Below are 25,135 nucleotides of genomic sequence, written 5' to 3'. Positions count from 1 at the left end.
CAATCTGAATAGGTCTGTATCTATTAAAGAAACTGAATCAGTATAATACCCTTCCAAAACAGAAAGCACCAGGCCCAGATGAGTTCACTGGTGAATTCTACCAAACGCATAAGGAAGAAATGATACCAATTCTCTACAAGTTCTTAGAGAAGATAGAAGCAGAAGGAATACTTCCTTAACTCATTCTATGAGACCAGCATCACCCTAATACCAAAGCCCGACAAAAACATTGCATCATTTTATGCAAAGGAACATTTCTGTATAGTATCATGATGTCAGTTAAGTTATGGCATCATTTGAGACCAATCATTCAGAGGTTAAAGAAAAAAAAGAATTGAGTAGTTTAAGTGTAGACAGTATGAGCCTTTTAAAAGTCAAAAATTATTATAACTTTTTAAACTAGAAATGAAAAGGCCACTGAAGCATCCTACAGTTTTTAATTTCAAATAAGGTAGATATCAATTGCTATAATCCACATAAACAAAAAGCTTCTTCTTTTTCTTTTTAACAGTAAAGAATTTTTGAGTTAAAAAAGTGAGAAAAATCACTGTATATTATCCCCAGCTGTGATAGGTACATTTCTTGCTATGACCTCATAAGGAGCCATTGTTATGGAATTCCAGGCACCTGGGTACCTGGCTGGGCCTAGGTTTTTGGTCTGTCTAGCCCAGGAAGCTAGCTTTCAGTCATCTGAGGGGCTTTCACCAAAGTTAAATCTTTTCCTCTTTGGCTCTTTGTCTGTTTTGCTTACTACCTTTTCTCCCCCTCCACACCCCCCCCATTCTTTCTTTTTCTCATTTTTTCATTTTCATTTTTCTAATTTAAAATGTTTTTCTTTTTAGCTTTTCCCTGTTTTCTTATTTTTCTTTATTTTCTTTTTCTTTTCTCTCACTCTTTTCTTCTTTCCATTTTTTTCTCATTTTTCTTTCTTTATTCTTTTTTCTTTTTCTCACTTTTTTCTTTATTGTGGGAGTGGGTACTGAGCAGAATACACAGTATTCCCTTCTATGGGATATTTCACATGGAATATGAAAACCTGCTCAAGAAACTCCTCATCTTCAACCCCATCAAGGGAAGCCCTTTAGAGGAAATCATAAAGGATTCATGGATGAACATGGGCCATGAGGAGGAACTAATGCCTTACACAGAGCTACTACCTGACTACAAGGATCCTGGGCAGACTCAGTTGATGGTGTCCATGGCTACACATGGGAAGGGATCCATGACTTGTAGATGGGCCAGAAGTATGAAGAACTGAAGTGATGGTCACCTATGTGCTCCTGGCTTACAAAAGATCTGAACTGGGGGGGGTATATCATTACCCTGAAGCCCGCTCCTTTGGCTAATCTGACCAACAGCTTGCCCTTCTTAGCCATCCTGCAAAGTACAGCTAAACCAAAGCTGCAGAGTTTCAGTGAGCTTGCCATTCCCACCTTTAATTCTTACTCTGAGAGCAGCAGCACAGAAAATCAGTGGCCTGAGGGGCATCAGGGGTTAGGACGGAAGTCCAGCAGCACAGCCAAAGTACCTGCCAATCCCCTACCTGGATGGAGAAGACCACTCCATCACAGCCCCCGGCATGGCCCTGTGGTCTCCCCCTGCACCAACACACCACCAGCAGCAGTGGTGGAGCACACCCCAGATGGAACCAACCTCCCCAGGGGGTATCCTGCAAAGAAAACTCCCTCCACACTGGGCAGCTCAGACAGGTGCCTGGCCACCAGAGTTGGCCTGACAGTGCAGCAGCCAGGGGGCAGTGGGAAAGTGAAGGTCCTTCACCTGCATCTGCACCTGTGTTTCAGGTCAGCCAGAAAGAACCGGCCTGAAGCTGAAAGCAGAGGGAACCTCAGGTAGTCCAGGCAGTGATATAAACAAGAGAGCACATTGGGAGGTCAAGCGTGCTCCCTGCACTTTACGTGGAGTCTGAAGATCATGAGATCCATGGAGCCCAATGAGATGGTGTGGGAGACCAGTCAGATACTGCAAGAAAACAGCTGCGGGTGGGAGCTGAGCTGCTGTGGGTACACGGCCCATCCTCGAGAGGACTTTGTGCAGTGGAAGATGGAGGTGTGCAACCCGCCTGGCCTTCACTCATGGGGTTCAAATAAGAGGATATCCGACACCTCCATGGCCTTCGAAAGCGTAGTCTCCAAGTTAACTGGCAGCTCAAAGGACTGCCATGAGGCCACTAGGGAGACAAGAGGAGAGGACCCTGGCTGGAGCCACAGGCCGGCCCCTCCCCTGCACCTGGGTGAACTTCTGAGGCTAGACTGTTACCCCCCACCCGCCCTGCATTTCTCCTCTTCCCTGCTCTTCTCCGTCTTGTCTTCCGTGTTTGTGGGGGAGGGGAAATGGCTGGGTAGAAATAAACGCAATCAAAAAACATATGTGCTAATTTATTGTGTTTAAACACAGTCATTTTAAAAAACTACCCTGCTTTATTGCTACAGCTGTCACAAGACATTCATCGATCACTTGGCCAGAGGAAGGCCCTCGCCAAAATTCTCTCGTGACCCAACTGAAAAAACAAAACACTTTTCTTGGGGGAAATCAAAGTCTGGTGAAACCATCCTAAGAATGAGACAAAGGTCAATGAATTGTAAAGGGGACAACATTTGGAGCTGTGGCATTGGCTTTTCTTGCTGGGAAAACAAGGCCTGAGGATCACATCTATATGATACATATTGCTGTGAGACAACCACTTCAGTATTTGTAAGCGTAAAACAATGACAATGTATTCTCTCTCATGACACCTGCCTTCTGGGCCCCCAATCCTAACTGGGGAATGTTCACTGGTCTCTTCTGTTAGCTCCAGACTCACCTTCTTGGACCCCTTTGTTCCCCTTCAGCTTCCTCCTCTCCACCCCAGATCACATATCCATCCTCCCTAAAATTACCGTCTTTTTTTTTTTTTTTTTGCGTTCAAAGAGCACTCCTTTTTATTTTTTGAAGATTCCCCCCAGTCTTTATTGAGGTCTAATTGAAGTATACTAAACTGCACATCTTAAAAGAGTACAATTCTATCAGTTTTGACATACATACTCCAGTGAAACCATGACCCCTCAAACATTTCTACCACCCCCCCGCAAAGTTTCCTTGTGTCGTTTTTTAATCCATTCCTCCATCATATCCCCAAGCAACTGCTGATCTGCTTTCTCTCTATACAGGTCAGCTTGTATTTTTCCCTGGAATCATACAATATGTTCTCTTTTTTTGCATGGCTTCTTTCATTCAGTATGGCTTTGAGATTCTTCAATATTGTGGGTATTAACAGTTTGTCTTTATTGCTGAGTAGTATTCCATTGTATGGATATACCACAACTTGTTTATCCATTCTCTACTGGTGGATTTGGGTTGTTTCTGGGCTTTGGCTATATACCAAATTTCCTATTAAAATTCGTGTACAAGACTTTGGGTTTTATGCTTTCATTTCACTTTGGTAGATACCCAGGAATGGAATCGTTGGCTTGTGTGCTAGATGTATGTTGAGCTTTTTAAGAAAGTGCCAAACTGATTTCCAAAATCATTGTATCTTCTCACACTCCCACCAGCAACGTGTGAGAGTGTCAGTCGCTCCACAGCCTCACCAGCGTTTGGTATGGTCAGTCATTTTAAATTTAGCCATCCTGTTGTGGTTTTTGTTTGTTTTAATGCACAGCAGTTCAGCTTTTGGCTTCATTTCTAAAAGGGGGAACACATGCTTATGTTTCTAGGAAACAAAACCAGATGATGCCTGTTGTGCCAGTGAAGTTAATAGTTCCCATCTTATCCTCCAAAGTGTTCTGGATTAAATAATAAAATATGTTCCAGCCCAACTAGCAATGCCCCCAGGCTGTCCATCCATAGACACAAAGGCCCATTAAGGCATTCTGATCAATCAAGATTTCTTCCTCCTCTAAAGATATTTTTCTGTTAAACAACTTTTTTCCCCCTTATCACAACAGGATTACCGGAGGAAAGGAGTGGCATAATGTAGCCTAGTGCTAGGGTTGGGGAGCAAGTAGAGGAGGTAGAGGGGGGTCAGACCAGGTCCTGATGACATCATTTGAGCTGGATGCAGTCACGTGTGACAGAGGTAAGATCTATTCCTTAACTTTTTCTACACAAGAACCCGGAAATCCCTTAGCTTTTATGTCTAAGCTAGTTTGACTTGGATTTCTGTCACTTGCCATTAAGAGTCCCGACCAGTCGGTATACACAGTCAACATGGCGATAGCATTTTGCCAAGCCTTGGCTGGCTCTCATTTCACATCTGAAGTGCCTCTGCGTTCCCTGAGAATTGGTTTTTGTTGACCTAGCCTGGGAAATTTAAAGCAGAAGCACCGGTCACATTGGTTGGGGATGAAACTTCAGAGGTCACTGAATACCCAGGATCAAAGTATTCAACGGTATCACCACACAGTTTGTTTAATCGAGTACTCTAGCTCCGTGTATCCACTGTAATGCTGCAGGCTCTTTAATCTTTAAATTACCATTTAGTGGTATGATCCAAAAACTCTTCTGAATTTTGGGAAGCAGCCATCACTTCCAACGAGCACGTTCTTCCTCCTTAATAACTAGATTTAATACTTATAGAAAATATCCATATTTACTCAGTGCGCTAAACGTGCAAACGAGCAACGCTATGTGGCCTATGTGAACACATCTCTAATCCGTGGCGCGCGCCGTCTCCTAGTAGCACAGAGTTGCTAGAGCTGTTTGAGGACATCTCCCAGCAAGCAAGGCAAAGGTAACACTCCACAGGAAGGAAAGAGGACGCCGAAACTGGGGGCCAGAAGTTTAAAAGATCCCATTCAGTCCTCTCTCGAACGTTCTCAGACAGAACTGAGGCGAGGCCCCTGACCCGCAGGGGTGCCTCCCCCACTGGGAGTGTCCTCGCCCTGTCCCCACGCCCCAAAGACGGACTGAACTCGGGCTGCCGGCCCGGTAGCTTCCGCCGCGCCCCTGGGTGCAGCCCACCGAAAAGCAGTCGGGCAGGTCTCGCCCCGGGCGAGGCTAAAAAGCCTCCATCCCGCACAACCAGCCCTCGGTCCCCGGTAGCAACCCGGCCTCAGGAGCAGAGGACCCGAACACAGCCTCGCGTTGACCCGCCGCAGCTCCTCTGGCGTCGGCGCCGCCTCTTCAGTCTCTAAATCCAGCCTCCGCGGCCCAGGGGCCGCTCCCTCCCCCCTGGGCCCTGCCTCCGCACTCCCCGTGCCATCACCACCCCCACGCGCTCAGGCCAGCCCTCTCCCAGCACACACCAGCCTCTCACACTCCTGGGCCCAGCATTCCTCCACCTCGCGTCCTGGCCCCGCCCCCGCGCTCTCGGGTTTGGAGCTCCCAGGTCCGGGCCTAGCGCTCGGGCCCCGCCCCCACGTGCCCCGGAGTCCGGGGGAGGAGTTGGCGCTCGGGAGGAGGCGTGGCCGTGGTGCCAGCGGAGGCGCGGGCGTTGCGGCCGGGACTTTGGTTTTGACACGGACGGCGAACGGGAGCAGTGTCTGTGGTGCTGGGGTGTGGACGCGGTTCTTGCGGATCCCGCGTTCGAGTCGGGGGCAGGACTTTTTGTCTGGATCAACGCAACCGCGGCAACGCAGCGAGTCCTGGTGTAGCCGCAAGACTTGGTGCAGCCGCAAGACTTGGTGCAGCTGCAGCGGCCGGATTTCACCGCCGCTGCCACCTCCGCAAAGCCCTGCAGCTCCTGCCGGTTCTGGGAGAGAGACTCTTGAGAGTTTCTCCAGCAGAAAGAGCTGGGACGCGCGGCCCGAGGCGGCGTGGGAGGGATCCCGCGGCCCGCCCCTGACCCGCACCCGCGTGGGCCCTGGCTCTGAAGGCGGCGGGCCAGCGCTGTCCTGGCCTGGGCTCAGGCCTCGGAGCCGCAGGTGGAAGGAGGAAGCCCTGGAGGAGCGGCTGAGAGGTGGGGCGCCGGAACGGCGGCGGGTCTGGTAGGGGGCGATAAACCCCTTCTCCGTGCCCGCACTAGTGAGGACAGAATTCCAGAGTTGCTGGTGGCGCTGAGTGCCAGATGGGGGCTACCGAAGCAGGGGAGATGGCCCCAGTTCTGGGAGAGTTGAGAGAGGCAGAGACGAGAGGTGTAGGCTGATGGGGATAGGTCCCTTTCCAAGAGAAGCGGCTTATAGCGTTTTTGGACCCCAGTGTGATAAAAATTGGACCTCACCAGAAATCCTCATGGACCAGCCCTCTTGTATGTGTGTTTTCAGAGGTCCACAGACAGGCATCAGCCCTGGACTCCTGGCTAAGAACTCCAGCTCTAGGTAGGGAGCGCTAATGCAAACTGATTAACTGACTCAATCGATTTGTATGTTTATTAATTTGTTTTCCAGGTGGCCAAGTGAAAGGTGATTTGGACACGCTGGGCATGGCTATTTAGTGTTTGTCTGTGGTAACCATTTCATGCCCTGAATCCTGCACCTTCCCTTCTGTGCCTGTGAGCTCTACTGCGCTTCCTTCCTAGCCAGAGTTCTTCTGCGGTGGTGAGGCCTTCCTGGCTCCTTGATCCTGGCCGGCCATGGGGAGCACCCTGGGCTGCCACCGCTCCATCCCCCGGGACCCCTCGGACCTGTCCCATAGCCGCAAGTTCAGCGCGGCCTGCAACTTCAGCAACATCCTGGTGAATCAGGAGCGGCTCAACATCAACACGGCCACGGAGGAGGAGCTGATGACCCTGCCTGGGGTGACACGTGCGGTGGCACGCAGCATCGTGGAGTACCGCGAGTACATCGGTGGCTTCAAGAAGGTGGAGGACCTGGCACTGGTCAGTGGCGTGGGTGCCACCAAGCTGGAGCAGGTCAAGTTTGAGATCTGCGTGAGCAGCAAGGGCAGCTCGGCGCAGCACTCTCCCAGCTCCCTGAGGCGGGACCTGCTGGCGGAGCAGCAGCCTCACCACCTGGCCACCGCCGTGCCTCTCACCCCGCGCGTCAACATCAACACAGCCACTCCGGCTCAGCTCATGAGCGTGCGCGGCCTCACGGAGAAGATGGCCGTCAGCATCGTGGACTACCGCCGCGAGCACGGGCCCTTCCGAAGCGTCGAGGACCTGGTAAGGATGGGCGGGGTCAGTGCCGCCTTCCTGGACAGGATACGGCACCAGGTGTTTGCCGAGAGGTCCAGGCCCCCGTCCACCCACACCAACGGGGGCCTGACCTTCACCGCCAAACCTCACCCCAGCCCCACCTCGCTGAGCTTGCAGAGTGAGGACCTGGACCTGCCCCCAGGGGGGCCTACACAGATCATCTCCACTCGGCCTTCGGTGGAGGCCTTCGGAGGCACAAGGGATGGGCGGCCCGTGCTGAGGCTGGCCACCTGGAACTTGCAGGGCTGTTCAGTGGAGAAGGCCAACAACCCTGGGGTGCGAGAGGTGGTGTGCATGACGCTCCTGGAAAACAGGTGAGCACAAGAACCACCAGCGGTGTTGGGTGTGAAGGCAGCTCTTGCGTGGCCTCATTTGTGCATGCAAATGAGTGGATTTTGTGGGGGTAGGGAGAGAGCAAGATTTTTAAATCAGTGTTCTTGAGGCCCCAGCTAGTATCGTGCAGTGTTCTGAGTGGCTGCGCTCTTCTTCTGCTCCAGAAATTTCTGAATACAGCTGTCTGGGCTTGAGGTCTGTATCTTGAACATGGTATATCTGAGATCAGTTCCTAACTTCGGGGTAAGTGGAGATTGTATTGGTGTTACTGCTTTGGAGAATATAGTTTGGCTTACAAGACTTCATGGGGTTCACACCAGATCAGGCACTCAGAGCCTGGGAACTGTTGCAGTTTTGCATGTATGAAAGAGCTGCTTGGATTTTTTTTTTTCTTGGGAGGCCAAGTCACATTCGTTCCACCAAATATGCCTATTTGTGTGCAGAAAATCATCTTAAAGGCCAGGTATTTGCAAACACATGTGTTATGTATATTTACCAAAATGCTGCGAATGAATCACTCTTCATTCTTTTCCTTATTTAGCCTGAAGTTGGTTTTTAGGCCCACAGTTGCAGCCCCAAATGTATGTAACCTCTCCTGTCCCAGAGTCAGAAAAGTCCAAGCTGAAGTGTGGTGAATATTGGCCAGATTTTCCCATTTGAACTGTAGAAGATGAGAGTTGTAGGATGGGCTCTTATCACTGAGTGTTTACATTATTCACAACACTGCTTTCTGTAGGAACTTCCGTTAACCCTCCCCAAAACAAAACAATATTATTGTAGCAGTAACTCCCGCTCTTAGTGCAGTAGTGTATTATATAACATAATCAACTTGGGGAAGGAAAGAAATGTTTCTAATGGTCCCTTCCCGGGCAGAAACCCTCTGATCCCGGTCTGGAGGGAATTGGCCGTGCCACCCCCCGAGACACAGTATGTTTAGGGCCACTCGCTGCTTTCTTTTGCCCTGAGCTGTTGGTGAGGCCGGTGAGGCGGCAGTTAGTGACATGAAGTGACTTCTCGGCGGGAAATCACAGTGCATTGTGGCAGAGCATCAGGATAAATGAGTGAGGAGAAAACCAGGTCACAGCGTTTCCCTGGCACCGTCCCACTGGCATGCTCCGTCACTGAGGACTGAGGGACCTTGCACCAGCTCAGGGAACGGGACCTGGGGAACCCCTGAGTGCTCTTCCTGCACCGCATAACTCACTCCTTTTGCAAAATCATCTAGTTCACAGGTGAGAACGGGACTCAGCCTAGGAGGTACTTGTCAGGTATGGCTTGGCAATTGTTCTCTCCATCCGTGGCTGCATGGGTGTATGTATGGGCAAGGAGAAGGGAGGAGGAGGAGGGCTAGCTGTTTAATTCCTATCATGAGTTTTCCTAAGGCTTAGTTTGGGGGGTGGAGGAGGATGAATCAGAATCTGAAGTTGCCCCAATAAGAATGATAGAGTGGGTAGCCCTTGCCCACTAACTATGACAGAGTTTTCAAGCGTGGTGTCTGGACCAGCATCAGCAACTGACTCAGAAATTCTGGGTTTCTGTGTTTTCACGCACCCTCTGGCTGGTTCGGATATGCACTAAGGTTTGAGCTCCGTTGTGCTGTGTATCTGCAGTCAGCTATCCCTGTGGGTTGCCCTGTAAAGCGCCTTCCCCTGCACTGGCTTTTCTGACAAGGTCTGTGAGTCCAGGCAGAGCTTTCTAGGTACTATCTTTGGTTGTTCTGGTCATCCTGTTATTCAACCATATGATGTTCTTTCTGGCCAGAGTTCGAAGAATTTATTCAGATTCTAGAACAGATGAATGTAAAGGGTAGAAAATGGGAGAGTGAGCAAGAAACAGCCGACCTCAGAGTGGGCTCCGATCTGCAGGGCAGACCTGGGGCAGCCAGGGGCACACCGAGGAAGAGCGCTAGCTTGTCCAGCGAGGGATTTGTCCTGGTGTCTCTTGTTTGGATTTCCTCGAGGGGTGATTTGTTGAAGGTATTTGACTGCTGTCCTCAGGTGAGAGTGTAGGAAGAGCTTACCGAAACCCAGAAGGGTGTAGAAGGGAGCGTCCGGGAGTGACTTTAAATTTGACTTACGTCCCCATCACATTTCTCACACTTGGCCACATCTATTGTCCCTGTAGGTTGGTGGTTCCTTTTGCCTGTTCATGATGTGTTCAGTATTCTGGGTCCTCCAAGCACCTTGTTAGTGTCTGGTAAACCTGAAGTAATTGGCTTAGGGCTTGACCCCCTGCAGACCTGGAGTGGGTCCATTTGCCTGTGTGACTCTCCTAGGGCACCAAAAGATGCCTGGCTGTGATCCCGTGTCCTCAGAACAGCAGTGCACATTCTCCAAGAGCTGTGTTCATCCTGATTCACAAAAATGTCTTGCATTCCAGTTGATCCTTTTATTAGTAAGAGGAAACACATTTAGTTGGATCAAGAATGGATGCATGTAATTTGTTGTGTGGCTGTTAATTTTCATACATACATATATACGTAGTACAGGAGTTACCTGACTTCTGGGTGTGCCTTCATATTTTCCAACAGCTTTCACATTCATTGGATTTCTTCAGTAACTCTGGGAAGTAGGTAATGCATGCTTTTATTAATGAGTCTCCATCTCTGGGTGAGGAAACTAAAACCAAAGAAGTTAAATGACTTACCTCCATCCCACAACTCATTAGTGACTCAGCTGGGACCAGGACCCAGAACCTTCTGACTTTAGACCCATGCTCTTCACAGGCGTGCCATTTTGTAAGCACCTCACCTTTATCCTGCCTCTTGTTCAGGCATCCCACGCTCTGCCTAACCAAGGGCACTTGCCCAATTGTGTACTAGTCCCATTTTCTTACATTAAATCCATTGTAAAGGAAAAAAAAAACCCAAAAAACCCAAAACGAAAACCCTTGGCTCCACCTCTTAATGTGTTAAACTGATGAAATTCCTTAACCTCTCCAAGTCTCAGTTTTTCCATATGTTAAATGTAGCTAATGGGGAAAAAAGCCCACAGAAACACAAACGCTTGGGCACTTCTTTTGCAAAGAGAATAGCTGGCTCTTGTTTTCCTTTCTGTGGGTTTGCTTTAGTAGGTGGGGGACTAAAGCATGCCTGGGTGGGGCTCTAACGGGATAGTCTGTTTTGGCCCTAAGATGCTGCTGCATTGGTGGACAAGTGTGTATGAGTTACAAGAAATCATGTTTTGCACATGAAGCCTGAGATAGGACAGCAGAAAGCTTGATAATCACATGATCACCAGGAGCCTTCAGGGACGTCACGCTATGGCACAGAACCGATGGGTTTCATCAGATTCCTTTGCCAAATCTCAGTCTTAGGCAGTGTTTTTCCTTGTTTTCATTATTTATGGAGCAAGACTAAAAGAGGAATGCTTCTGCTAAATACTCTTGCAAAATTTGGTGGCAGCCCGCCTATGGAATGAAGATTGTTTCTTTTTTTCTCTTCCAGTTTTACTGAGATATAATTGACGTACAGGACTGTATAAGGTGTACAGCATAATGATTTGACTTACAGACGTCATGCGGTGATGACCACAATAAATGTAGTGAACATCCATCATCTCATATAGATACAAACTCAAAGAAATAGAAAAAAACATGTGTTTTTTTCTAAAAAACATGTGAGAACTCTTAGACTTTACTCTCCTAACAACTTTCATATGTAACACACAGCAGTGTTCATGATATTAATCATTTTATACGTTAGGTCCGTAGTACTTCCTCCTCTTTTAACTGGAAGTTCGTACTTCTTGACCACCTTCCTCCAATTTCTCCTCCCTCTACACCCCGCCTCTGGTAACCACAAATCTGATCTCTTTTTCTAAGAGTTTGTTTGTTTGTGAGGTATAATTGACCTACAACACTAGGTTGGTTCCTGATATACAACATAGCTATTCGATATTTCTATGTATTTCAAAATGATTACCATGATAAGTCTAGTTATGATTTGTCACTATTCAAAGATGCTACATAATTATTGACTATATTCCCCACACTGTACATTTCATACCCGTGACTCATTTATTTTGTGATTTGAAGTTTGTACATGTTAATCTCCCTCACTTATTTTCTCTCCCCCTGGCCCCTTCTGGCAAGCATCTATTTGTTCTCTGTATCTATGACTCTGTTTCTGTTATGTTTGTTAATTTGTTTTCTAGATTCCACATATAAGTGATATCATACAGTATTTGTCTTTCTCTGTCTGACTTATTTCACTTAGCATAATATCCTCCAATTCCATCCATGTTGTTGCAGATGGCAAAATTTCATTCTTTTTTATGGCTGAGTAATATTCCATTCTGTGTGTGTGTGTGTGTGTGTGTGTGTAAACAATATCTTTATCTATTCATCTATTAATGGGAACTTAGGTTGCTTCCACATCATGGTTATTGTACATAATGCTGCAGTGAACATAGGGGTGCATATATCTTTCCAAATTAGTGTTTTTGTTTTCTTCAGATCTACACCCAGGAGTGGAATTCCTGGATGATATGATAGTTCTATTTTTCATTTTTTTGAGGAACGTCCATACTGTTTTCCATAGTGGCTGCGCCAATTTACATGCACCAACAGTGCACGAGGGTTCCTTTTTCTCCACATCCTCTCCAGCATTTGTTATTTGTGGTCTTTTTGATGATAGCCATTCTGACAGGTGTGAGGTAGTATCTCATTGTGGTTTTGATTTGCATCTCCCTAATGATTAGTGATGTTGAGAAGGTTGCTTAATTTTTATTTTTTGTTTTTTGCTTGCTGAGGAGTTGTTCTGTTTTGGAAAGTCCCTTTGGTTTCTGAAAGCATAAGTCCTGTGGGAGCTGACATAATCTCCAAAAGAAATAAGGAGGTTTAGCATCCCACTTGTACATTTTCCCCATGGCCTCCGTCAGAGGGAACATGAGTCTCAAAGTCTTGAGCCTTTTTACGGTCTGAATCTGTTTTCTTGCCTCATGTTTGTTTGCGATATCAAAGCACAAGGTGAATTAGTGCCTGGCAGCACGCACTCATTGTGAAAAAAGAGATTTTAGTTTATCAGACTTGATTAGTAGGCTCAATATAGACACAACCCATCTTGTCGTTTGATTCATTCAATGAAAAACACCTATTGAATGGCTGCTGTGTACGTGCATATGCTGAATTCCGGAGTTAGACTGGCCCTGTTTTTAAACCAAGTTAAGCAATGTTAATCAGCTTTTATGGCTCAGCCTCAAAACAGTCTGAAAAATCCATACATTTTATCAAAAGTCACTGAGTAGGACTGATACCTGGTTGAATTTTTCCTTTAAGAATAATGGGCTCGGGGCTTCCTTGGTGGCACAGTGGTTAAGAGTCCGCCTGCCAATTCAGGGGACATGGATTCGAGCCCTGGTCCGGGAAGATCCCACATGCCGCGGAACAACTAAGCCCGCGCACCACAACTACTGAGCCTGTGCTCTAGAGCCCGTGAGCCACAACTACTGAGCCCGCGTGCTGCAACTGCTGAAGCCCGTGCACCTAGAACCCATGCTCCGCAACAAGAGAAGCCACTGCAATGAGAAGCCTGCGCACCGCAACGAAGAGTAGACCCCGCCTGCCGCAACTAGAGAAAAGACCGCGCAGCAACAAAGACCCAACACAGCCAAAACAATAAATAAAATAAATAAATTTATTTTAAAAAAAGAATAATGGGCTCATCCTGAGGGACTGAAAGGTAGATGGATGCAGCCAGACATAACATCTGGGGGCGAAGTGCCCAGCAATCCCCTTAAAGTAGAAATTGTGAAATCTATTTTGACAGCTGTGGAAACGGAGGCTCAGAGAGATTAAATGGCAGCCATGTGGCCTTCAGAAATGGAGATGTTGGAATCAGGTTTTGAAGCCAGACCTTTGTTTGATTTCAGAGCAGGGAGTGGAGGTGTCTTTTCCCAAATTCCACGTCCCTTGACTGACCCCCGGCCCACCTGCTCTTTCCTCCCTGTCTTGGGTCTGAGGCTGGCCAGGCATCAGGGCTTTGCCTAGACTCTCGGGACTGTGTCAAGCCACTGGAGGCCTCTGCTCCCTTCCTGTTTTTGTTTCTCGGAAGGACAGGGCTTTTGGCCAGAGGTAGAGCACTCCAGAGGGCGCCAGGGCCCCTCCATGCGGACCCTCAAATGTGAGTCTGCGACCTTGGCTCCGCTCCAAGGCGGAGTTCCGGTTTTCTGAGCCAAGGAGATCTGGGTGGTTTCCAGAGAGAAAGGTGGTCAGAAATAGGACTGCTGAGGATTAATAAGGGAAGAGAGTGTGAATGAAGGGAAGGCCTGGGGTGGGTGGAGGCAGGGTTCATTTCACCAAAGGGAAAGCTGTTACTTTTGTCTTTCCAGAAAGCTGAGCCCAGTTGGGATCTGATTTGGTGAGGGTGGGGCGGGGATGTGGAAAGTATTGATTCTTCCAGGAGATATTCATTCCTTTATTATTTATTCATCAACAGAAATCTTTTGAGCTCTCACTAAGTGCCAAGCCCAGTGTCAGGCTCTGGTCATAAAGTGTAGGACAAGACAAAGCTGGTGCTCTTATGGAGCTTCCATTTTAGTTAAGAAGATGGACAAGTCGGTACACAGATAAATAATTATGGGTAGTGGCGAAGGCTGCGGGTGATGGAGGCTTGCTGAGTGGATGGGGGTCAGGGAAGCCTCAGCTGAAAGCTGAAGAGTCAGCTGAGGAGCCAGGCATGGAAAAACTTGGGGGAAAGAGTGCTTCACCCGAGGAGCCAGCAAGTGCAAAGGCCCTGAGAGTGTTTGTTTTGGAGAGAGTGGGGTCCCGGGAGTGGCGGGTGGCTAGGGCTGCAGGGGGAGGCAGGGCCAGGTGGGTGGGCCCTGCAAGGCTTTTACTTAAACAGCAGGAGGAGGCCACAGAGGATTAGAAGCAGAGGTGATGAATTAGCTGTTACCAGGCTGTTCTGGCTGCGGGGGAAGCCGCTTGGAGTGGGTCCTGGGAGTTGAGTAGAGAGGCTGATACAGAATAAAGGCTGAAAAGTATGGTGACTGGGGAGCAGAAGTGGGTGGGGATAAGAGGATCTTTAGAGGCAGAAACTGGAAAGACTTGCCTGTGTTTTGGTTATTGTGGGGATTAACTGGGTAGATTCCTAGAAGACAGGCTCAGAGGCATTTAAGAAATCCCGGGGCTGACTCACATGCCTCTGCATTGTGTCGGCATGATGCAGCTTGCTGACCTCACCCCTCCATCTGCTGTGGACAGGTGTGGGATCTTGGTCCATCGTGGATGGAGGAAGAGGCCTTGTGGTCCTCTGTGCAGCCCGGGTGTTGGGCTATACCCCGCAGTCCTCCAAGCCTTATAGTTGTCCAGCCTCGAGACGAAGAAAGAGCCCAGAGACAGTGACAGAGATGTCAGTGGTTTATTGGACTAGGGGATCTTACACAAAGGGTCCTGGATCGACTCCCCACCTTGTTCGGCAGACGGTGGGCAGGACGTGGCAGCAGTCTTTGGTCCTTGCCGGAGAAGGAGGCTATTGTTTGTAGGGGGAATTGACGTCCGGTGCGCTCCTCAGTTGCCAGGGACTAATTAAGCCCTATAATTAAGAGGATGGATAGTCATGTGAGTGAATCAGGGACTGGTCGAGCAGGGGATGTGCAGAGAACAAGAGAACAGCCATCTTAAATGGCCTAACCACACAGCGGGCATCTGACAAGGCCCTTCTGCTGTTTAGTATCAAGTACACGTAGAACGAGGACATACATGGGGAGTTTTAGGTAACTGTTTCTATCAGAAGACATTTCCATAAGTTAAATTCAACACTGATCGAGCACTTACCTGGTGAGGTCAGAGACACAGGGAGACCCTGCCCTGGCATCAGGGAGGTCACAGTCTTACAAGGAGACACGCTCGCAGGTACTTACCGGGGTGATGTGTGTTTTGAACGAGGAGGTCAAGCTTAAGAAGCACAGGGGTCTGGTACCTGGTTGCTTGGCTCTTGCAGGTGGGTGGAGACCTCAGCACAGAGGAAGGATTGGGGGACAGGACCAAGTCAGGTGGTTGGAGAGGAGTTAGTCTGGAGTGGGGGCTGGGGTCTGAGCGGCTAGGGTCTTGTCGGCGGGCAAGTCGGCCGCTCCCACTGCAGCCACCTGGTGAGGGTCCAGGCTGGCCTACCGCCTGGGCTCAGACTGGGAACGTGGCAGGCTCCCCAACACGGTGCCTCACAGGAGAGAAGAGCGTTGAGGTAGGTGTTATTTTTATTTCAAAATTACCCTACCTTACAAAAGATTTTATCCTGGAGTTCCTTAATAACAGTCTCTGCCAGTAACAAATAAAATCACGCATTTCACTAAAATGTGATGTGTTCATCATGCATGGACCCCCTGGTTTGCGTGTAGTCATGTGCAGCTTAGTGGAAATTCCACACCAGTGAGTCTTATCTGAACATCCAGGATAGGCTACAGAAATGCCCTGCTCTGCTTTTAGTCCTCAACAAATATTTAGGAACCTCAGAAACTTCCTGATTCTATTCCTGATGACTGTACACAGGCCTGATCTGGACAGCAATTCTTATTGTAATGTTTTGATTGACAGCTGCCAAACAGCTGGACTCCAGTGGGTAGAAACCCTGGGGAGATGTGCTCAGAGTTAAGCGGTTCATTATAAAGAAAATTTTTTTTAATTTTAAATTTATTTTTGGCTGCATTGGGTCTTCGTTGCTCCTAGTTGTGCCTCACGGGCTCTAGAGCGCAGGCTCAGTAGTTGTGGTGCACAGGCTTAGTTGCTCTGAAGCATGTGGGATCTTCCCGGGCCAGGGCTCAAACCCGTGTCCCCTGCATTGGCAGGCAGATTCTTAACCACTGTGCCACCCCTAAAGAAGTCTTGAATCCTTCTACTAAACTACTGGGTAAAGAAACCCTGAGTTTTCTTTACTGAGTACAGCTGCCTACCTCTGTTGCTCAGTTGTTTGTTTCCAACAAGCCCTTGTTTCCTGCGAATTCTGTTTTGATTCAGCCATTACCTGATTAAGCTGTTAAGCTGGGCCTTCAATTGTTTTATCTAGAAGCTGCTGTAAACTCCTGAAATGTGATGCCAAGAGAATGTTGTTCACGTGGCCACATGGAAGGTTGTGTGCATTTTGGGTGTGGTTTTATTGTGTTCTAGGGATCTGAACCTGGTTTGCTCACCCAGAAGCTGGAGGGTGAAGTCACTACTTCGTGTTTCTCAGCTTATGCTAAAAGCATGGTGTCTTTTAAAGTGGGAGGTCTCAGGTGGATTGTTGTTTTTAAAAATACTTATCCAATTCTCTATGAAAAAAAAAGTTCCCCAGAATGTATTTTCATTAAGCAAATTCAGTCTGACTTAAATATTTTTGCAGTCTCTGTTTTCTTAAATGGGAAAAAAGTAAAAATTTTAGTGGCCTCTAAGTACCAGTGATTAGGCTTGGGACTCACCTGCCGGTAGATTTGGGGCTTTGTCCTTCCTTGTTTGGTGAGCAGCCTCTGCAACTGCAGGTCATTGTGTCATTTTACTGGTTAGCTCTTTGCAAAGTGGTTCCCAGTTGTTTTTAATTTGAGGACTCATTTTAAACAGTGAAATACTGCGTGTCCCTCCCCCTCCACATATGGTGCTTGTATTTTCAGTGTCCATGACCGTGGTGGTAGTAGTAGTTGTACGAAGAACAAAAACAATGATAGTTAACACTGATAATTACTGTGGCTGATGGCTTATACACTGGATACCATCATCAGTCCTCTTACAGATAGAGGAGAGATGGCTCAGGGAAGCTGAGTAATTTTCCCCAGGGTCACACAGCTTTTAGGTGATGGAGCTTGGATTATAATCCAAGCAATTGGATTCCAAGGCTTGATGATAAAAAGCTACTGTTAGTTCACTAATGCTTTTCCACAAATTTGTATTTTATTCATCACCCCAGCCTTTTTACTGGACTAGGTGCTCCCTTAACCAAGACCTTGGTTTGAGTTCCCTAGTCATGATCTTTCATAAGTATGCTGATAACAGTATCATTTTGTGTGTGTGTGTGTGTATCCAGTATTTCTTTATTCAAAGTGGAGCAAGGGTATTTGCAAAGCAATCTGAGTGTGGGAAATTTTTTTTTTTTTTTCCTGCGGGACGCGGGCCTCTCACTGCTGTGGCCTCTCCTGTTGCAGAGCACAGGCTCTGGACGCGCAGGCTCAGTGGCCATGGCTCACAGGCCCAGCTGCTCCGCGGCCTGTGGGATCTTCCCAGATCGGGGCATGAACCCGTGTCCCCTGCATCGGCAGGCGGACTGTCAACCACTGCACCACCAGGGAAGCCCGGGATACTATATTTTTATGACTTTCCAGTCTTTTTACAGTCATTTTGCCCACACCTATTTTGACAGCAGTCTCTTTAAACAATTTGCTTTCATAGAAGCTTGGCTAACATTCATCTTCCTTTTCTTAGAAACAACTTTTTCTGCTCACATTCCTGTTTCGACAGTCTATGTCACATTTAGGAGACCATAGTAATATATACAACTGACAAAAACAAGTCACAGCTGACCCTGGATGAGCATGTGATGTCCCACTCAAGAGGGGAAGCGCACAGCTCATCCACCAGGAGAACTCAGCGTGCCACGGGTGCCCAGCTCTCAGCATGTTTTAGGAAGGGAGTGGGGACAGTCTGGTGGATCCCTTGAGCAGAGGTTGGTTAGGAGAACCTCTGTTGTGTTTTTAAGAACACTACTACCTGGGCTCAAGTTATATTGTTTCTGTAGTCTAGAGACAGCATTTGCTGTGGATGTATATTGCAGACCCCTGGCAGTAACTGTAGGTTGTTACTGATGCACTGTTATTTTTTCTAGAAGATTGACTCAAAAATATAACTAGTTATAAGGTCAGGAGTTCATTGACCCAGTTTCTTCCCCCAAATCTCGTGCAACTTTTAGAAATAAAAGAGGTGAAGGAATAATGAGCTCTTAAAAAAAAATTTTGACCTAATACCTGTACTAGTCAGCATTTTCTTCGGTGCCTTAGATGGCCCGCTTATGAAACTCATGAATAACTGTGAGCTGGGAGGGATTTAATAAGCAGGTGGACTGGAGTCGATGGTATATAAAACACCTTTCCAAGTTTGTAACTCTGTACTGTCTTTTTTAGCCGTTCTGAGTTTAACGTTCGAGTTCAGTTTTTGTTCATGTTAAATTCATGTTCATACGTGTGAAACTGTGTAAGAGACTCGTGTCTCAGTACTCACACACTGGGCTCTGTTAAATGCCAGGCAGGACTGTTTAGAGTAGGTTTGTAATCTTGAATTGTATTCGTTTTGATGCTTCCAACATTTACAGTAAAAGTGCGGGTAGTTGTTAGGTATTGTGAGAGTTTCAGCTTGGAAATAAAAGTTGCTTCTGTCCTTTAGACTTTTGGGTAAATTGAAGAACATCTGAGACTCTAGATGATTGTTCAGAATGTTACTATTTGCAACTATTTATCTAATCTATGAAAATCAGGAATTTCTTGTCATTGACCTACCAAAGCAAGATATAGAAATAAACTGGGTGATGAGTGAGAGATAAGACTGCAGGATTACCCATAACCCCTGATTCCAGATACATATCTGTGTTCATCAAAATAACTGTGGTATTTTTATTGATGGATTATATTGATAAAGGCTGTATGTTTAAATGTATGCAGTTCTTCTGAATCACAAAATCCCTTCCAACCGTTAGGCTTTTTCTACAGAGAGGGAAAATCGTCACTATTTCTACCAAATGCCCTTCAATTCAGAGAAGGAAAAGTATTTGTTTTTACAGTTAAGATTGTATTAGTTTGCTAGGGCTGTCATAGCAAAGAAGCATAGACTGGGTGGCTTAAACAAAAGATATTTATTTTCTCACAGTTCTGGAGCCTGGAAGTCTAAGATCAAGGTGTCGACAGGGTTGGTTTCTTCTGAGGCCTCTCTCCTTGCCTTGTAGATAGCCGTCCTCTCCCTGTGTCTTCACATGGGCTTCCCTCGGTACCTGTCTGTGTCCAAAGTTCCTCTTCTCATAAGGACCTCGTCTTATTGGATTGGGGCTACTCTAATGGCATCCAAGTGCAGTCACATACTAGAGTACTGGGGGTTAGGACTTCAACATATTGGTTTTGGGGGACACGATTCAGCCCATAACAAGACGGTGTAAGAAAAATCGCCCAGGGACTTCCTTTTTGGCTTTTTGTGAGGAGCCTGTTCCTCTTGGTTTTTCCTGGGGCAGTGACGATTTCAAGTACTCGTTTAACAGTTTAAGTGCTGCGTTAGAATCCCTGGAGTGACAGTCTGCTGGACAAGAGGAGCGGCTTTCTGGCCGGACCACGGCAAGCACACACCAGCAGTTAGGGACTGGGATTTGTTTGCCTTGAACTTCTCTCCTTCCAACTTGCCAGTCCTTGGTTTTCTCCTGAAATGCCAGCAGTGACCTGAAACCTTCTACCCACCCGCGCCAAGGCAGCAGCTCCACTTTGCCAAGCTCTCTGCTTGCCCTTGGCTACAAGTAATGGTGACACATGAGTTTGCCCTTTAGAATTGTAGTGCCCTTCAGCATTGCCGTGGAAAGGTGTGATTCAGAGGGACCACTGTGAAACCTACTCAACTTCGACTGTCCCTGACCTATTGTTAGGCACCACAGCTATGGGCTCCCCTATTGGCCTGCGTTTCCCCTCCCATAACAGGCATTCTGTTGTCATTGCCTGTGTGATGCCCTCTGTACTCCCAGACTGTACATACAGCCTAGTTTCGGCACCCTAACACTCAGGAATTTGTGGAAAGGAGAAACGACCCCTGACACCTATTGACTATTTACTTTGCCCCATGTGCTGTTGCTCAGCCTTTTATATTCATTAACTAACTTAATGTTTGCACCATCCCAGTGAGGTTGGCAAAGTATTCCCACCTTACGCATAAGGAAACTTAAATAATTTAAGTAAACTTGCCCAAGTCACATGGTTGGTGAGTGTAGAGCAGAAGTTCAAAGCTGGGCAGAATTACTCAGAGCCCAAACACTTTTATATTCAGAGGCAGAGAATCCATAAACCTGGAGATGGAACCAGGAGGTTAAGGAAGGGGACAGTTCTTTCCTAGGCTTTTATATCTAGAAAGTGTGAGAGACAAGTTTAAAAGGGAGGTGCTCCCTGGAACAGGGCCCAGCCGGCGCTTGAGGAAGTCATCCAATTCTATCATCCAGTGAGGTCAGGAATGCAGGGCTTTGGGGACACAGGATTTTTTAAAAATTGAGAGATAATTTCCATACCACATAGTTCACCCCTTTAAAGTGTACAATTCAGTGGTTTTTAGTATATTCACAAAGTTGCACAACCCTCACCACTCTTCCAGAACATTTTCATCACCCACAAGGATACTCCATACCCATTAGTAGTCACTCCCCTCCTCCCAGCCCCAGGCAACCACTGATCTATTTTCTGTCTCTTGTGGATTTGCCTGTCCTGGACATTTCCTATAAATGAAATTATGTAATATATGGCATTTTGTGTCTGGCTTTTTTTACTTAGGTTCATCCATGTTGTAGCACGTGTATTTCTTTTTTTATGGCTGAATAATATTCCATTATATGGATATACCTCATTTCCTTTATCCAGTCATCAGCTGATGGACATTTGGGTTATTTTTACTTTTTGGCTATTGTGAATAATGCTTCTATGAACTTTCACGTACAAGCTTTTGTATGACATACGTTTTCATATCGCTTGGGTGTATACCTGAGAGTGGAGATGCTGAGTCATATGGTAATTCTATGTTTAACACGTTGAGGAACTGCCAGATTGTTTTCCAGAATGGCTGCACTGTTTTACATTCCCACCAGTGATATATGAGGGCTCCTGTTTTCTGCACATCCTCCCCAACGCTTGTTGTTGTTTCTTTTTTATTATAGCCATACTAATGGGCATGAAGTGGTATCTCATTAGGGATTTCAGTTGCATTTCCCTAATGACTATTAGTGATACTGGGCATCTTCTCAGGTGTTTACTGGCCATTTGTATGTCTTCTTTGGAGAACTGTCTGCATAGCGCTGGATGGCCTGTTCTCACACCTGTTTCTAAGCTGATAAAGTATATCTTTGTCCTGACTCCCTTTTCACTCCATATTCCCCTTTTCCTTGCCCCTTAGTCACAGGATCATTATACCAGAGCCTAACCTAGAATAATTGTTTTGTAATAGGAAAAAATGCCTGCCATCCTACAGAAACAAACCCCCCATCTGGAAAGGAACCTGGAGAATTCCATTTGGTGTGCTTCATTACATATTCTGGCTGGAGCAGTCTGGCTGCACTGGACTTGTAACACTGTCCTTGAGAAGCACTTGGGGTCCTTTGATTTTCACATTTAAATTATGTGTTTTGGATGGAACTTCAGCACGTTTTTACTTTTTTCCAAAGTCAAAATGTAACATCCTATGCCAGGATTTGCAATGAGAGGTAATTTGGAGCTAGTTCATGACAATGTCTGCAAATTCCAGAACCCTGGGCCAGGAAGGAACCTCCCACAGGACTCTGCCTAAGTCACCGCAGACACATGAAATGTGTATCATGTTAATTTCCTTATTCTTTTGAGCCCAGCTGTAGAGCGTTGAATCGTTAGACTCTTTAAGTTTATGGCACTCTCTCATCCATCAGTGCTAGGCTCCACTTCTGTTTGGTTTTATTTAAAAATTGTCTTCTTCATCCCCCTCCCCATTCATCCCCCTCCCATAGATTCCCAGTGCACAGTGTTAAATGTATGTCCTTAGACATATCTTTGAAAAATGTAATGGTTTCATCAACAAAAAACCTTGTGTTTTTATGGTTTCCAGCTAGTTCTTTGCTCCTGACTGCTTAGTCATTGGCCACGTACAAGGGTGGGCCAGTGTCCATCCCCAGGTGATGGCGAACCAGGCTGCCTCAGGCCCCCTGCTACCATGTCCTTCACATACTTTTCTAGCCATTTGGATTTCCCCTCTGGGGGACACCTTTTCTCAGCCTTTGCCCATTTTGTAAAATGTAAAGTTGCTTTTTATTTTTCAGTTGTTTTGAAACGTTCATTTACATTCTAGATGCCAATCCCCTTTTTGGTCTCAGAGATTGCAGAGCTCTTCTCCCACTTTATCACCCCCTGTTAACTTTGTCTGTGGTGCCCTGCACACAACAGAAATTCTTAATTTTGCTGTGGTTAAATCTGTCAATTCCCTTTTGGATGCTGTTGAACAGATCCATCTCACCCCAAGTTCATTCTTACATTTTCCTCTTAGCTTCTTAGTTGTGTGGTTTTTTTATCTTTTGCATTTAAGTTTTCACTCTATCTGGAGTCTACTGTTGAGTAGGTATGAGGTCGGGATCCAGTTTTCTGTTTTTCAATTTTTTTGTCCCGTCCACAAACAACTTGCTTCTTCCCCACTGATTTGTATGCGCACTTTATCATCCTTTATCATATGTGCATGGCAAATTTATTGTGTGTCCACTCATGCGTTCCGGTGCTGTAACCACACTGTTGTTAATACTGTGGCATCTGGTCAGGTAACTCTCCTTCCTTGTTTTTCTGCTTAAAAAATTCCCTAACCTGAGAGAAGGGGAGTGGCTGCCTCGACTCTGGCTTCCCCGGGGCGGTGGGTGCCTGCCCTTGACTGCAGGTGGCTGTGAGGTGAGCGCCCGGCTACTGGGCCTGGTGGGGAAAGCGGGCCCCAAGGGTGAGGCTGCCATAGGGCGGGTGGGTGACGCCGTGGAGACCGCCTTCCCTGGGTCGGGGCCGAGGGCTTAGGTGCGGCCGGGGCCTTCGTGGGAGGAGACAGTGCCCCGGTGCCTGATCCCCGTCTGGAATGGACGGGTGGATGTGGTGTGCGGATGGGTGCCCTGGTAAGGGTGGGAGCCTCTGCCGGGCTGACCCCCCGGGTCAGGCTCTGATTTGAGGGGCGGTGAAGAGCGCTCACTTTTTGTGCCGGCCCCAGTTGGTTTCTCCGCCGGCTGGGGCTTCAGCCCTCTTCCACCGCTGCACAGGCCGGGCCAGTATGGGGCTTGTCTCGTCCGCCATCATTCTGCGCAGCGGCTCGTGGCAGGCGCTCCACAACAGGAAGGAGAACGTGGGGCGCGGAGCGGGGCGGGGTCTGGAAAGAGCTTTGGAGCCAACTCTGCCAAGGTTCCAAACGTGGCCACGCCCGGTATTAGCCTGGTGGCCTGGGGCAAGCTGCTTAACCAACTTTGAACTTTGGCTCCTTCGTTTGATAGGGGCTGTCACACTGCAACCTTGCTGGTCAGTGGAGAAGGTCAGAGGTCTATCGAGCACCTAACACTGGGCTGCACGTGGTAGGTGCTCAGTACGTAGGAGTTGTCATCTGGGTGTTACCTTACAAGAAAGTTCTCTAGTTCATTAAGCATGTCCTGTGCCAGGCTGTGCCAGGTATTAGGTATCCAGAGATGAATGACCTAGCCCCACCCTTTGACAAGCTCACAGTTCAGGGTGAGATAGTAGTAGGTAGGTAGGTAGACAGTAGCTAACCCCGATGCTAAGATCAGGGTGTAAACTCAAGCTGTGGAGGATGCATCCCTTAGCCCAAGCTAGAGGTCCAAGGGAGGCTTTCTAGAAGAGAAGAAGCCTGAACTGAATCTTGGAAGGTGACTGAAGTTAGCTGAGGGAATAAAAGGCAGAAGGGCATTCTGGGTAGAGGGACTGGCAAGAACAAAGCATGGAGACAGGGAGCATAGTGCATGCTGGGAAAAAAAAATCTCTAACCAGACAAGTTTTACAATCAGTTTGAGTTTCTCGAATATCCTGTTGGAATTTTGATTGGAAATGCATTGATTTTATACATGAAGTTTGAGACAATTTGACATCATTGAAATGATAAGTTACCTTTTCCTGGAAAATCTATGTTTCTTCATTTATTTATGTCTTCTTTTGGAACTTTTAATAAAGCCTAACTTATTTTTCCACGAAGGTCCTGTGCATTCTGTGTTAGCTTAGATCTTAGATACTTTGATTCCCTGTTTTTAAAATCCCCAGAGAATAAAGTTCCAAAGTTTTGCGCTGTTACTCATTCCAGTATTTAACTGTTCTTATTACCATGATACTCTTCCTTCACTTACTGTACATCCCTTATTTGTAGTTTAGGCCCATTTTTCTAAGTCCTTCCTAGTAGAAGCAAAAACCAGCCAGTCAGAACCTCTGTGAAGCTCTCTCTGTATGTTTGGAGACCTCAGTTCAATCTCCTTCCACCTTATATTCTCACCCGGAATAATTTTAGTTCATTTTGCCTTTCCCCATGATTCATATTTTTCAAGCATAAATCAATTCTTCTTTTTAAATCTCAGATTGCCCTTCTTGTATGAGTAGGTATACAAGTATGAGCAGGCCCGGTGGAAGAACCAAAACATGGTCACTGGCTTTAAACAAAAAAAAAAGAAAAAAAAAGTAGTGACCATAAATTATAAATGTTTAAATTTAAAATTAATTTTCTTTGTTCAGGGCAACGCTAGCAGTGAGTCAGACTTTATTTTATGTCAAATTTGAGATTAAAGAACTTGGAATTATCTTCTATAGTTCAGACATCATTTATTGAGTCCCATTTTTGCAAATCTTTTTTGCTTCTCACATGTCCATGGATTCCTGCTTGACCACAGACATATGTCTGTACATGCCTCCACCCACAAAGTGTCTGGGTATGTGTGAGTTATAAATATACCCATCTTTTAAAATAGATCTTTATCTTTACTGTTAATTGCTTCTTTGCTTCTTCCACTTTCTCAGTGAGTAAGTAGAGTTGGGAAGACCTGTATGCAGTTGGCTGTAC

At 46.8% G+C, this 25,135-nt stretch overlaps 1 protein-coding gene across 3 annotated transcripts in view; it reads left to right on the top strand.

The window, feature by feature from the left end:
- The first annotated feature begins 5,421 nt into the window (after positions 1-5,421).
- The window catches only part of EEPD1 (endonuclease/exonuclease/phosphatase family domain containing 1), a 120,679-nt gene continuing 100,965 nt past the window's right edge, over positions 5,422-25,135 (top strand). For 2 of the 3 annotated variants that reach the window (XM_089917529.1, XM_089917528.1), the window contains exons 1-2: positions 5,422-5,896; positions 6,324-7,386. In XM_089917529.1, the coding sequence (XP_089773655.1) occupies positions 6,509-7,386 (878 nt within the window). In that variant the 5' untranslated portion in view covers positions 5,422-5,896; positions 6,324-6,508. The remainder of the gene's footprint in view (positions 5,897-6,323; positions 7,387-25,135) is intronic. The other variant, XM_022583415.3, reaches the window with a different exon arrangement.

Source organism: Delphinapterus leucas, chromosome 9 (assembly GCF_059928025.1).
Source record: "Delphinapterus leucas isolate spDelLeu-1000000601 "Yukka" chromosome 9, BTC_Dleu_Yukka2, whole genome shotgun sequence".
Taxonomy (NCBI): Eukaryota; Metazoa; Chordata; class Mammalia; order Artiodactyla; family Monodontidae; genus Delphinapterus; species Delphinapterus leucas.
This window is presented reverse-complemented; position numbering and strand designations above follow the sequence as displayed.